The sequence below is a fragment of the Bidens hawaiensis genome, unplaced genomic scaffold (genome assembly GCF_021521415.1).
Source record: "Bidens hawaiensis isolate Kalapana, Puna unplaced genomic scaffold, B.hawaiensis_p1.1 tig00022713_1, whole genome shotgun sequence".
NCBI lineage: Eukaryota > Viridiplantae > Streptophyta > Magnoliopsida > Asterales > Asteraceae > Bidens > Bidens hawaiensis.
This window is the reverse complement of record NW_027493554.1, coordinates 109494-124972: the sequence shown is the minus strand read 5'-3', so window position 1 is coordinate 124972 and position 15479 is coordinate 109494. Positions and strand designations below refer to the sequence as shown.

The 15479-nt window shown below is 37.0% G+C and overlaps 1 protein-coding gene across 1 annotated transcript; it reads left to right on the top strand.

The window, feature by feature from the left end:
* The first annotated feature begins 325 nt into the window (after nt 1-325).
* LOC143566165 (NADP-dependent glyceraldehyde-3-phosphate dehydrogenase) lies at nt 326-6003 on the top strand. Its single transcript, XM_077052927.1, has 9 exons — nt 326-650; nt 2822-3015; nt 3216-3344; nt 3938-4057; nt 4158-4294; nt 4602-4757; nt 4858-5236; nt 5492-5608; nt 5689-6003. The coding sequence occupies exons 1-9, from the start codon at nt 506-508 to the stop codon at nt 5800-5802; spliced, it is 1491 nt and encodes a 496-aa protein (XP_076909042.1). The 5' UTR covers nt 326-505; the 3' UTR covers nt 5803-6003.
* Nucleotides 6004-15479: the final 9476 nt, after the last annotated feature.

The window sequence follows — 15479 nt, the reverse complement described above, 5'->3', positions numbered from 1 at the left end:
ATCGTGGACTAAGCTTTTAGCATGTGTTTTATTTGTTTTATAAATAGGCTAGAGTTTGCTTTTCAATTGTACACCTTCTTTCAATATAATATACATAAGCTTTTGAAGTTTCTTTGTTTCTACGAATTACTTCACATACTACATACATATATACGTAAATTGTGTGTGTTAGTGTGTTTCTTTTGGGGCCTGAACCAACAATTTATAGCCCAATAACTAAGGTTAAAAGTGCCTGTCACACGCTTCCGATGAATTTTTTCAGCCACAATAAGTTTTCGAACTTTCTCGTTATATATTGTAACCTTGAATTAATGCATATGTTATAATTCACTTAGGATACATGCTATGAAGTGTGGCTCACCTTCCTCCAATATTTATACGCACCAACACAAGAAACACCATACACCATTCATTCACACGCACACTCTAGCTCACTCTCTCTCTCTCACACAAAACACACAGTTGAGGAGATAAGGGTAGAGAGAGAAACTTGAAAATCTTATCAATGGCAGGGACTGATGTGTTTGAAGATATTATAGAAGGAGAAGTGTTCAAATACTATACAGATGGTGAATGGAAGAAATCTGCTTCTGGCAAATCTGTTGCTATTATTAACCCTACAACTAGAACCACTCAGTACAAGGTTCAAGGTACACTTTTAACCTTAATTAGGTAACAAAAAGAGCCGCATTGCGGCGATGCAGCGATGCAAATTTGATTGGTAACTGTTAGGTTCGTAACAGTTCAATGATAAACCCAAAAAAGTAAACAGACACAACAAATAGTATAGCTTATGATAGAAAAAACATATTTAAAAACAAAGTATAGTCCACGCATGATGCAGGTACAAGTTGATATGAATTCAATCGGTAACGGAGTACGGAATCCGAACTAAGCCAAATAAATAAATTCGTCGACACTAAATTATAACAAATTAATATATGAAAAAAAAACAAAATCAAAACAAAACTAGCACCTTGTGACGAACCGATATCATCGGTATAGTTTTTTTTTTATCTTATGTATAATTATGGTAAGAACATATAACAGCTTCAAGTCTTGCTAGTTTAAAGGTTAGTAACTAAATTTGGATAGCACATTGGCACATCCTAAAAGTATGGAAACATGACACTTGGTTGGCTACAGGGCAATGACATATCTTGATTCTCTTATCTAAAACTTCTATTCTATTTGTACTTTACCCTGTTAAGGTTGTACCTTGGTATCTTTGATACTCTTGGGACCATTATAAGACTGAGGGGTGTGGGGCTTCAATGGGGGCGCCAGAGCCCCTCCGCTCGCGCCCCCAGGCGCTAACACCACACCACTAGGGCGCTAACGGGGCGCTAGCGGGAAAAACAAGGCAGGCGTGAGCCGGTTAGCGGGAGAAGAGAGAGAGGAGCACAACTTTTGATGTTTTTTGGACCGTTGGGGAGCCGAAAAAAAACAAAAAAAAATATTTTCTATATAATTATACTTCATTTCACCCATTTTTATACCAAAACTTCAAACCTTCACCCAAAATCAATTCATCTTCTCAACTTTTTAAAAAAAAAATGGCTGGAAATTGGTTACCAAGCCGAAGAATAAGAAGAATGTTTCTTTTTAGTACTTTAATTTTCATTTTATTTTTAGATATTAATGTGTTTTTTTATTAATGTGTGTTTTTTTTAATAATTTATGAGTTTTTTTAATAATACGTTGTTTGAATATATTTATAAAAGAATTAAAAAAAAATTTCGCTGGAGCCCCTCCACACCAGGAGCCAGGGGCTCCAACACCCCCTTATCCAGTTTCTCTCTCTGCCACACGTCATAATATTATTGGTTTTTGTCCCCACTAAAGCCCCCACGAAAGCCCCCACACCCCTTAGTCTAAGAAAAACATTCAAAAGCACACTATTCAAGAGACAAGGATAAATGTGACATGAGCAGATCCAAGGATTCTGCCATAAATTGTATGAGTACAATATTTATACACAAAATTTAGTGTAGGCATATGTTTAAAAAGTGATACAAAACCAAATATGAAACAATATTTCGACGGATAAATGTAGTTAATAGAAGGTAAGAATATTTAAAACAATAATTCGTCGGATAATTTCGATGTTTCTTATATATAGAAGTCTTTAACAATGATTGGTGCATAAAAATTAATATATTTTCTGTTTTTTTTAACTATTAAAATGCCTTATTATTATTATAATAAGAAAAGAGTATCTCTTTCTTATGAACGGAAACATTTTTGGTAAATTACATTACTAAATAGCACTAAAATTTTTTATAAGTATTTAGCAGTTTTAAATATATACAAGTCATTTTATATGTTTTTACTTTTATATTTTATTTTAAGTTACGCTATCAATACTCATGTATTATGAGTATTATTTTAATAATATTTTGGAAAGTTTATTTGTTAGTTCAACAGATTAAATAAAATATTGAAAACAAAATCAACATTGAACAGCCTTTTCCTTTCCATGTGTCTATTTTAAAACATCATTATCTCAATTCGTAACTTGTGGAGAGATTTAATGTTTAAAGAGTTGTTAAAAGACTTTTATGAGGATAAAAAAGGAAAGAAAAAGTGTTCTATTCTTTCTTCTTCTTTTTTTTTTATTTTTTTTTTTGCAAAAAGTTGTTAAAAAGACTTTTTTCAAGAAATAAAAAAATTTTATTTGGTTTTATAAGTTTTTCCCATATCTTATATTAACCAATCTATGTAATTATGATATAATATTAAAAAAAAACACTATTGGACATTTTCTTGCTGGAATTTCAGTTTTTATCACTAGTAAGACGTCAACGTTTTTGTCTATTAGCATGTACACAAGAAGAGGTTAACAAAGTAATTGAGTCGTCAAAAATCGCTCAAAAGCAATGGGCAAAAACACCTCTATGGAAGCGAGCCGAGCTTCTTCACAAGGCGGCTGCTATTCTTAAGGAGCACAAGGCTCCTATTGCCGAGTGCCTAGTTAAGGAGATTGCGAAACCTGCCAAGGATTCAGTCACTGAGGTACAACATATCAGTAAATTTACTTTCTCCCACTCATTAGTATAAACGAATCGTAGATATAACAAATTTAAAAAATATGCAAGAAGCTTGTATTCTCATTTTAGATACAACTTTGTAGCTAAAAACATGTCACATTCAAAAGAAAAAAAAATTGCAATGAATACTATATTAGGTACTAAAAGTTGTACTTTGACATATAGGTGGTTCGATCCGGAGATCTAATATCATATTGTGCAGAAGAAGGGGTTAGGATTCTAGGAGAAGGCAAGTTCTTGGTTTCTGATAGTTTTCCAGGCAATGAGAGAACTAAATACTGCCTCACTTCAAAGGTATACCACATTATGAACTTCAAATATTTTTCTTCTCATAAAAATAATAAAAACATAGAACATCCAGACGCTAAGAACCATAAATACACCGCGTTGACTGACACATAATCGTTCATTTTCCACATAATCTCCATGTTCTGTTTATTTTTCGTAACCATGCTATTTTATATGTAATAAGTATATTTTGTAAATTTTGTATTGTTTTAAAATAGTTGAATATAAATAAAAAGTATAATGTGAATTAATGGAAACTAAAATAGGATGGATGCACACCCACAACCTTTAATGCAAGGATACCACAACCCCATCCTAAATTTATTGAACTCAATACTTATGCCTATGTTTATTCGGGTGAATTCGGTTTTTTCGGGTTTTAACCGAAACAGAACATTAATGAATCTGATTCGGTTAGACAACTTCACATTCGGATCGGTTTGAATATCAGTTATGGATAAAATTATTAAAAACACGAATGAATCGATCCTAACTAAACAAATATCCGATATCCGTACCTATGAAAAAAATATTTTTGGGTGTGAAAAAAAAATACTAATTCTGATTCGGGTTTTAAGTCTTAATTTGAACTATAACAGATTCCACTCGGAGTTGTCTTGGCCATACCTCCCTTCAACTATCCGGTGAACCTTGCAGTTTCCAAGATTGGTCCGGCGCTTATAGCCGGAAACTCCCTTGTCCTTAAGCCTCCAACTCAGGTAGTTACTTAATTTTCTAGTCTAAATATATGACACGTTTATTTGTTGTTTGGGACTATTTTTGGGTTTTCTGAATGTTATTTTGAATACGTGTTTTCAGGGTGCGGTGGCTTGTCTTCATATGGTGCAATGTTTTCACTTGGCAGGCTTTCCTAAAGGCTTAATAAGCTGTGTGACCGGTAAAGGGTCTGAGATCGGAGATTTTCTAACTATGCATCCGGGAGTTAACTGTATCAGGTAGCTTAATTGCATTTTATATGTTACTTATTCACGCTTATGGATCAAGAATGTAGGTAGCACGATCAAACTGTCGTCGGTAGATCACCAAAACAGCTGTTTTGACCGAAAAAGACCAACTTTGAAAATTATTGGTCAGAACGGCCAATCTGACCATAGAGGGTCAAATTTTCAATATTATTGGTCAGAACGGTCGTCCAATCTATTCGAATGGCTGTGGTTTAAAACAATGTTGAATTAATTAGATGCCAGATGATATATGTAAAGTTGACCCCTTTTTCAAAATGCTTTTGCTATTTCTTTCCAGCTTCACAGGAGGTGACACCGGAATCGCAATCTCCAAGAAAGCCGGGATGGTGCCACTTCAGATGGAGCTTGGAGGAAAGGACGCTTGTATTGTGCTTGAAGATGCCGATTTAGATTTGGTGGCAGCAAATGTCATCAAAGGAGGTTTTTCTTACAGGTAATCAAAACAAGAAAATATAAGTAATGAATTGCAGTTCTATACTCTAGCATATATAGGATATCTACAAATGGTAGTGATTGATTAATTATGTTTACAGTGGACAGAGATGCACTGCTGTTAAGGTGATTTTGGTAATGGAATCTGTTGCAGACGCGTTAGTCGAGAAAGTGAACGCCAAGTTGGCGAAACTGAAGGTGGGTCCACCCGAGGAAGATTGTGACATAACCCCGGTTGTATCAGAGTCGTCTGCAAATTTCATTGAGGGGTTGGCTAAGGATGCAAAGACGAAAGGCGCAACATTTTGCCAAGAGTATAAGCGCGAGGGAAACCTCATTTGGCCATTGTTGCTTGATAATGTTCGCCCTGACATGAGAATCGCCTGGGAGGAACCATTCGGGCCAATTGTTCCCGTTATTAGGATCAACTCCATTGAAGAAGGGATCCACCATTGCAATGCTAGCAATTTTGGTCTTCAGGTATACTAAGAAGTCATGCATTAGTAGTTTATATTATGCTTGCCCTTAATGCATTTATTAGTATGGACAAGTCCTTTCATACAAACTGAATTATCATATACATCCCTCTAAAATACCCCACTTATCTACAATATTAGAAAATAGACCTTTAATGACACGTGCTTTTACACGCCATAAAGTGTCATAGTTCGTGTGTTAATTATTAGTCTATTTTCTAGTAGTGCTAAAACGTGTAGAACTTTTTTATAATGTTAGGGTTGTGTGTTCACCAAGGACATCAACAAAGCAATTTTGATTAGCGACGCAATGGAAACTGGAACAGTCCAGATTAACTCAGCGCCAGCTCGTGGGCCTGATCATTTCCCTTTTCAGGTGAGCTTTTACAGTTGTTACAAAACTTTTGTTTACTTTTATCATTATTGAAGCTAATTTGGATACCAAAAAACTAATAGGGTTTGAAGGACAGCGGTATCGGATCCCAGGGAATTACGAATAGTATTAATATGATGACGAAAATCAAGAGCACGGTGATCAACTTGCCTACCCCAACTTATACTATGGGGTAGTACCATCAAATATGTGTGATGAAATGAATAAGAAAATTAAACTTGTCTTAGACTTAATACCATCAAATATGTATTAACGCTTCTCTTATCTTCTACACGATGAAAAAATGTCTAGAATTATTTAAGATGTCGAATATAGTTCATGCGTTGATGTGTTGTATGTTCACGATAGAAATTAATGAATTTGAGATGTTCATATTACGTTTTTTTATCGTTGTCTTTAAGAAAAAAACAAGAGTGAATGGTTGGTTTCCACGTCTAGTTTTTGAGGCTCCCCACTCGAGTTTGTTTGTATCTAGGACAACAAAGAACTATAATTTTGTTTTCAGTATGATCGGGTTTGCCATTCAAAAGTGGGTGGCGGCGTAGCTTGTTGCCCGTTTATCCACCTTTCTATTGTAATGGGATCCGTTTTTTTAATATATGGAATATGTATGTTTAAAATTTAAAAAAAAAAAAAACTAGGATAGCAAAGGATGATCCAACCCGACCATCAGCGGGTTTACACCCTAATCACAAGCATATGATAGCACTTGCTCAAATTAAATATAATCATCATTCAAATAAGCAGGATTGCAAGTTGTTAACTCTACATGGTTGATATAAGAGCCGGCGGGGCACTGCGTGATAAGCCACCCATCACGAACACCGCCGCCGGTCCTTTGTCAAGCGTGATGGGGTATGATTGCGTGATGGCCATCACGCAAGTGATGGGGTGGAAATCTAGGAGGGAGCCATTGGATTTGGGGTTGGTGATGGATTTGGGGTCATCACACACCACACCACTACCCCTAGTAAAAATCCTTCACATGTGATGGATTTGGGGTTGGTGATGTGGCACACCACCATTGGAGGTGGTGTGTGATGAGCTTTGCACCAACCCCTTCCCCCAAAGGCCGAGTGTAGTGGGCGTGGGTTGGGGCGAGGAAGGGCGCAAACACCCCCCCCCCCCCCCGGCGATATGTGGGCGATTTGGGGCGGGGGCAGGGTTCTTTTGTCGCCGGTGGGGTTAAATAATAATATTATTATAATAATTTGACCGTTGTAATGGTCAAAAAAAAAAAATTTAATTAAAACAATGTATATATATATATATATAAACATACACATTCTTCTCCATTTCATACACAATTCATACCCAAATTATTCAAAAAAATCTAGCAAAATGAATACTACAAACAACCCGAACCAACCGACACTCGTGGAACTCGCCCCTACCATGAGAGAAATCATCAAAAAACAAAAAAAGTGTGTCGAGGAACTCAACGATGCCATGAGAGAAACCAACAAACAACACGAAAAGATTGCCCAAATGTTGGAATTGCGGGAAATGAGTGAAGAATACGAATCCCTCAAAGCGGCCGGGTTACACGAAGAGGCCGCATTATTGCAACGACAACGAATTGAAAAAATGCGCGAATATTATGGATATTAGTATTTTATTTAGTTATGTTTTTTTAATATTTTAGTTATGTATTTTTTTTTAATTTTAATGCATTTTTAGTTATGTTTTTTTATTTTTTTTGTATTTCTTTTTAATTTTAATGCATTTTTATTTAATTATTTAAATAAATTGGTTTTACTTGTTTAGTTTAGTTATAAAAAGAAAATAATAAAAAAATATACTGTGGGCCCAACTTGTAGCCCCTACATCATTACACCCCAAAAACAAATTTGCCTCATTTGCTGACTGGGCGCCACGTGTTACAATTCGACCCAATTTGTAGCCCCTCCACTACGCATAGCCTAAGTAGCGACCATATCATATATGAAACATTAATTAGTTAACCTAGGTATGAATGAATTATAAAATATGTTAATTTCTACATATTGTCTATTCTTGCTAGTCTCTAAATTATAAATTGGTTGTGACTCAATGGTAGAACACTCACTTTACAAGTGAGAGGTAGGAGGTTCAAACCTCACTATCACCAATTTATATGGGAGTTATGAGGGATGACCCTGGCTTGCCAGGGTTCGAGTCCTGATCTGACCCGGTTTTACCGGCTCCTCGCTGTCGTGCTATTTGGCGGGCGTGGGGGTTGGGTTTTATCCGGTGAATTCCTCAATAAGTGGACCGCTAAGGGCTCTGTCCGTCCGGACTAGTGGTCGGATCGGGCTACCTTTAGCCAATGGGGCCGCGTACGGAGTACCCGGCGTTACTTGGTTGGTCGTTAAAAAAAGTCTCTAAGTTAGCTTTAGGACCTGTGTCTCGGTAAGTGTGGCAGCCAAAAGACGCAAACAGTAACACTATCAAATCGGGGTGGCCGTTTTCTTTTAATTCTCCCCCACCCCCACCCCCACCTAGAGGTGCACAAATCGGGTTTTCTAAATACCCGGGTTCGGGTATAGAACCGGGTTCGGGTATGACCGGGTACGGGTATGACCGGGTATTGGTAATAATCGGGTAGGGTTCGGGTCGGGTATTGTCTCTAAAAATCATACCCTATGCATCGGGTTCGGGTCGGGTATAGAACCGGGTATTCTAAAACCGGGTATTTGAATACCCTATTATCGGGTATTGAAAAAACTCTATTTACGGGTTTTTTTGGGTTTTTTTCCGGTATTTTTTTTATATAGATTGGATTTTTTAAAAGTTTACAATTTTTAGGGGTATTATTATGGTATTTTTAAGGTATTTTTCGGGTATACATCGGGTATTTGAAATACCCGGTTTCGTGTATTGGAAAACCTCGGTTTCGGGTTCGGGTGTTACCGGGTATAAATTGGGTCCGGTTCAAGTTCGGGTTTTAGTGCCAAAATGCATACCCTATCAGTACCCTACGGATAGGGTTAGGTTCGGGTTCGGGTATTAAAAACCCGGGTATTAGAAAAACAGGTTCCGGGTATTTATTTCGGGTCCGGTTCCGGGTTCGGGTTTTTTGTGCACCTCTACCCCCACCTAGAGGTGCACAAATCGGGTATTATGAAAAACCGGGTTCGGGTATGAAACCGGGTTCAGGTATGATCGGGTATTGAAAAATCGGGTATTAACAATAATCGGGTCGGGTTCGGGTAGGGTATTGGCTTGAAAAGCCATACACTGTGTACCGGGTTCGGGTAGGGTATTAAACCGGGTCTTCAATACCCGGGTATTTGAAGACCCTATTTTCGGGTATTGAAAAAAACCCGTTTTATGGGTTTTGAATACCCTATTTTCCGGGTATTAAAAAAAACCCATTTTCTACAGTTTTCTTCTATTAACATGTTTGCTTCATTTTTTTTATCCTAACTCCATTTTTTTGCATACAAACTTCAAAGTTCATTCAAACATACATAACAACTAAACAATGATACAAAAAACATATATTTAATGTGTTTTCAATTGTTGTTTGGTATATCAAAAGGTGTTGCTCTAAACAAGTATTTATATCATATACATGCTCCAAAAAAGATCCGTTGGAGAACGACTATAGATCTGTGGACAGCCACACAAAAACATGTGCACAAAAACTAATATCCTAGCATGCAAAAAATCCGGTTCGGGTATGCAAAAAACCCGGGTTTTGGGTATAACTAGAACCGGGTTTCGGGTATAGTTTAAATCGGGTTTCGGGTATACCTAGAACGGGGTTTAGGGTATTATCGGGTTTAGATCGGGTACGGGTTTGGGTTTGGGTTTCAACATTGAAAGTTATACCCTATCTGTACCCTACGGGTAGGGTCGGGTTCGGGAATTAAATACCTGGGTTTTAGAAAAACCGTTTCCGGGTTTTTTTTCGGGTCCGGTTCCGGGTTCGGGTTTTTTGTGCACCTCTACCCGCACCCCCCGGCCCATGCTAATGATTAAGTCGTCCCAGTTTTAGTTCGGCCTAAATGTAGTGTAGCCCAATATAGTTGAGCTCACAAGCGAAGCCCAGTCTATATCAAACCTAGTTTTTAAGTTTTCATTTGACGATGCTGGAGTGGTGGACTGATGAAGTAGAGATCCACAAATCCGGTTTCCCAAATACCCAGTTTCGGGTATGACGGGTTATTGGAAATTTAGGTATTAGCAATACTCGGGTCGGGTTCAGGTATTGTCTCTAAAAAATACCATATGCAACGGGTTTGGGTCGAATATAGAAATGGGTATTTGAATACCCTATTTCCAGGTATTGAAAAAACCCTATTTTCGGGAATAGATTGGATTTTTAAGGGGTTGACTTTTTAGGGATATCATTGGGTATTTTTCGGGTAAATTCGATAATAGATCGGGTATTTGAAAAACCCGGTTTCGGGTATAAAACGAGTCTGGTTCCGGGTATGGAACCGATTCCGGTTTTCAGGTATTACCGGGTATAAAACGGTTCTGGTTCCGGGTCAAGGTATAAAAAAATATGTACCTTATGGGTAGGGTCGGGTACGGGTCCGGATATAAAAAACCGGTACCGATCATTTTTTTCGGGCCGGGTTCCGGATTTGGGTTTTTGTGCACCTCTAGCTGGAGAGGCAAAGTAGAGGTGTACAAAACCGGTATCTTTACAAGCCAGTCGGGTTCGGAACTGGTCCGGTTTGGAATGCATGATCAAAACCTGTTTGGCCCAAACCAATTTAGGAGTAAAATCGTTAGAACTGATCAAACTGGTTCGGTTATATATATAAACCAGTTAACTATTAAAAATATGGTTGGAGCCGAAAACACCTTTTTTTTTTTCAAATCGGATCGGTTTTAAAACTGGTTTGGTTATTCAATGTCTCAATTGCCCTACGAACCGTCGGGCTGGGTCGATTTGAAATAAGGTTGGTACCGGGTCGAGTTCTAAACTGGTAAATTGGTTTTGTTCATCTCTAAGAAGATGTGAAACACTAGTGTTGCGGGGAGGTTTCTGTGCGGACCAATAGAGGAATGGGGCTGGCGTTGTGGGGAAGGACTTGAACACGTACCTTATGCATACATATACAGAATAAGAGTTAGGTTCAAATAAGAAGTCTGATTTTCCTAATAAGATTAATAAGGAGGGTATTTTAGTCTACTACTTTAATATTGAAAACCCACTTTCTTTAATCTCAAAAACCCATTTACATTAAATTTCAAAACCCACATACATTCTACAACCACCACCACTCCATGGCCCACCGTCACCCACCGCCACCACCTCGTCCGAAAAGTCACCGGAAATTTCGTCGTAAAATTTTACCGGAAAAGACGTCGGAAAGTCACCGCTAAATAATCCCCGAGAAATTTCGCTAGAAAATCGCCGAAAAGTCACCGAAAAACAATAACCGGAAAAGGATATCGGAAAACAGCCACTATAAAAAACACAATAGAAATCACTATAAAAAAACACAATTTGGAAAAAACACAATGAAAAAAAACACATTGAAAAAAAAACAATGATAAAAACACATGAAAACACAATTGTATAACACAATATGAAAAACACAATTGTATAACATAATGTAAAAAACACTATGCAAAATCATAATTAGATAAAACACAATGGAAAAAACACTATACAAAAAAATAACTGGATAAAACACAACGAAGAAAAAACACAATGTATAACCTATTACACAATGTATAAAAAACCCACTATTTTTTTTTATTTTTTTATAATAATATGGTACTCATATTAAAGATAAAGAAACGCTCATTATTAAGATTATTTTTTTAGTTAAAGATGTCGTATAAAAAAGTTATGGACGTTTTAAAACGGTGGTGGAATTGACATGTGTCTTGCATGTGGAGAAAGAAATTTAACAATTATGTGTTATTCTTTTTTTGCTATTTTCTTTATTTTTTACTTAATTTTTCTCCAAATCAATCTCAACCATTCAAATTTAAAATTAATGATTTAGATTACTTCTTATCATTCCTACAAAGATTATCTTTTTTATTATAACTTGACCCTACAAACTAAAATATAATATTTTTAATGGGTTTGGGAAGTTTGGTGACGTGGAAGAAAATGAGGGGCTTTTGAGAAAAGTTTGTAATCTAATGTAACGCTGATGTGACGGTTTGTGAAGTTTTAGCGTTGTGGATGCAGGAAGCCAAACTAGTGTTCTCTCATTTTTGTTTTCTTTTTCTTATTTACCTTGATGGAAATAAAATGCGATAAAAGTGGTACGACGTTTGACTTGTCGATCTATCTCGGTCTCATTTTTACCTTTCTTTAAGGCACTGGTTATTCACACACCCCTTTTCGATATTCATACACCATTTTAACACATATTTTATCTTTTATGTACACCCTCTCTAAAGAATCAAAGGGTGTATGAATAACATGTCCCTTCTTTAATTGGTTTAGATTTGTTTTTCTTTACAGCCTACAAAATTTAAAAAGCTAATAAAATAATGTATTAAGTAATCAAATCAACATATAACATATTAAGATATAACCAATGTTTTCAGACCCAGTCCGGATGTTGATCCAAACGGTATACAGGGTTAAAGGTCGGATCGACCCGGAAGGACGGGCCGCTGTTGAGCCGGATGACGTCATTAATAAAATAAATGTATAAATTATATATTTATTATATTAAAATCATGCCACCTCAAATAAGTCCAACCTAGCCCAAAAAGCCCACTAAGCAAATATTTTAAGCTAGGTTTATACTGATTGCTGAATTTCAACTCTGCTTCCCTAACACCTCTTCAGATTACTAAGGTTCAAAAATGGAACACAAAGCAACAAAGCAACACACTGCACAAATACAAAATATCTGCAAAAATCAAAGTTGAGGGAATTTCCACAAAAATCTTGCACCAACAACGTCGATGTCTTCCATTAAGTGGAAAAACGAGATCCATACCTCAAGGTTTTAGGGTTAGAATGTTAGATTTTATTTTTTTCTAGATGAATACTGATATTTTTTAAGACAAAAATCATTTTACCGGTTCACCCAGCAGTTCGCTGGTCCGGTCTGGCCGCCAAACCGGCAAAACCATTCGGGTTTTTAGAAAACGGGCCAAAGCCATGACCCGAACCGGTTTTTGTACCGGGTTCTAGTCGGACCGGCCGGTCCGGTTTGGTTTTAAAACACTGGATATAACGTACAAATCAAACCTCTCTAACTTACTCATTTTTCATTAAAAAAAATATGGTTGTCAATAAAATTTTACCAACATGTAACTTCCATGGTATACAAAAACGGACATTTAAGCTTTTAATTGTTTACACATTCTTACTGTTAGTGTATTGTTTGTTTTAGCCACTCAGAAAGAATAATGCTTATGACAAAAGTTGACATACAACATACATTTAGGGCAAATACATGCGGTGATGCGGTCCAAGAAGGACAGTGAAGTAAGTTACCTATGAAAGTGATTTGGCAGATTGGTGTTCAGAATCTGAGCTTCAAAGAGTAATTAATGTTTCTCCACCTAACTCATCAGTAGTTGTCAGGATTAAACGCACACACGAATCGAACACAAACACGAAAACAATAACGAACACAGGGATTTAACGTTGTTCGGTCTAAACTGACCTTCTCGGAGGCCTTGAGCTCTCTCGTCTGCACTCCTGATTTTACTTATGTAATCCGAATATTAAATATCTTCTAGTTGACACCACCTTCTCATCAATTAACCTGAAAGCCTGTTGAAGCTCCCCGGAGCTCCAACACATCAGTCACGGCTAAAATTGCCTCTGTTCCGCTCTCTGTCCCTACCGGCTCCCACTATATCGAATTGCTGGATCCTGAGATATCCTTAGAACAAACACTCTCCATATTCAGCAGGTAATCCACCGGAGAGACTTTTACAGCTGGAATACTCGTTTTCTTAATCCACTGTCGACCTGAAATTGTAACTGAAACACGACATGTGTTCCCACTGTCACGATGCCCTCTGACTTATTTAACCTTCCTAACTCGTTCATCCTGAATCTTCACTTTCGCTCTGGGTTTGTGACTTGCAAACCGAACCTTCTTTTGCCCACGATATTTTGTGAACCGGACTTTGTCTTTCACCAAAACTGGATCCACTCCTTTCGGTGACATATCGACCATATACAACGAACCCATTTTCTTTCCACGAGCAACCATGAGTATCCGTTTGACAACTTTCCATTGCCCATTCCCGAACTTAACATTGTGTCCCTGGTCTCAATTGAAATCAAATGTTTCTTCAAACTTGGAATAACCCTTACGTCTTTCAAATCCAAGAAGTACCGGCTGAAGTTTTCAAATCAACATCTCCCATACCTGTAACCTCTAGAATATCATCATTCGCTAGTCGATCTTTTCCAAAATCCCCAACCTTTAATTTGATTCTTCATCGTTTCACTACAATGAGTGGCATGAAAGGATTCACCAGAATCCATTACCCAAGCATCAACGTTACTCTAAACATTGCAAACCAAAGCCTCATCACTAGTGACCCCGTACGTCATCTGTGACGTCTTCTATAACGTTCACCTCTTTCTTACAATTTGGACACTGATTCCTGAAGTGTCCATTCTCTTTACAATCCCAACATTCTATATCTTTACGAGTCTTAGACTGACTCCTCTTCTTGCTCCCACTACATCGTTTTTTCCCCTACCTCTGCCTTCTGTGACTAACATATTGCCTGATGATTCACCTGAACTTCTGCGTCTTGAATATTCTCTAAGAATCAAATCCCGAATCCCATCAAAAGTAATTTTTTTGTAGATGAACTACAAACTGCAGTCACTTTTTGCGACCAACTATCGGGCAAAGAGGATAACAACAAAAGACCTTGAACTTCATCATCATACTTAATGCCGACTGGTACTAAGCAAGAGAGGTTCGAATTAAGATTATTAATATGCGAAGTAACTGACCCACCATCTTTCATTCTGATAAGATAGACCTTATTCACTGCCGAAGGCTTCTCATACATGTTGGATAGTGCCTCCATCATACCATGAGTTGTGGTTTCGTTCATGATGTTAAATGCCACATCTTCCGACAACGACAGTGTAATACAAGCCCTAGATTTTTTGTCTAACTTCTTCCACTCTGCTCCTAACAACTTTTCTAGTTTTTCATCCTCAAGCACTATATCCAAGTCTTTCTGAAAAAGTAGTGCCTTAATATGCATCTTCTACCAACTAAATTTCTGCCCTGTCAAACTTCTGTATCGAAACCTTTATGTCTTCTACCATAACAATGACTAAACAAAAACCTGGATAAAAACAGAGACAAACACAATAATGGCACGGGTATGAACTTAATGGTTTTTCTACTGAACTCTGTTAATGTAACATCCCAAATATTATAATATTAAATAAAGAAGTTGTGTTAAGTTGTCGTGTGTTAGTTAATATTAACGAGCATATAATAAGGAAAAGATTATGGACTTGGATTGATTAAGATGGGTTAAAGGGTAATGGGCCTTACGTCTATGGGCTTTAAAGGATATAAATATCCCTTTAAACCATCCTAAAACCCTAATCCTCATTCCATCTTCCATATTTGCCTACACACTCAAAAACATACACACCTACACCATATATATATATATATATATATATATATATATATATATATATATATATATATATATATATATATATATATATATATATATACGGCCGAGAGAGAGAGGTAAGATCAGAGCCAAACAAACGTTGATTCTTGATAGATCCTCGTTATACACAAGATAAATACAAGATCTAAAGCTCATAGCTAAGCCAACAAACCCGAAAAAGGTATGTTTTGATCCTAAAGTTTACTTTTTTATAAACGTTTAGCCTTGAAACTTAGAACGAGAATAGATCGGGTAT

Coding starts and splice junctions, on each gene's coding strand:
- LOC143566165 (XM_077052927.1), top strand. CDS start 506: ATGGCAGGGACTGATGTGTTTGAAGATATTATAGAAGGAGAAGTGTTC. Junction 4,758..4,857: donor AAAGGAGGTTTTTCTTACAG/GTAATCAAAACA, acceptor TTATGTTTACAG/TGGACAGAGATGCACTGCTG. Junction 5,609..5,688: donor CTGATCATTTCCCTTTTCAG/GTGAGCTTTTAC, acceptor AAAAACTAATAG/GGTTTGAAGGACAGCGGTAT.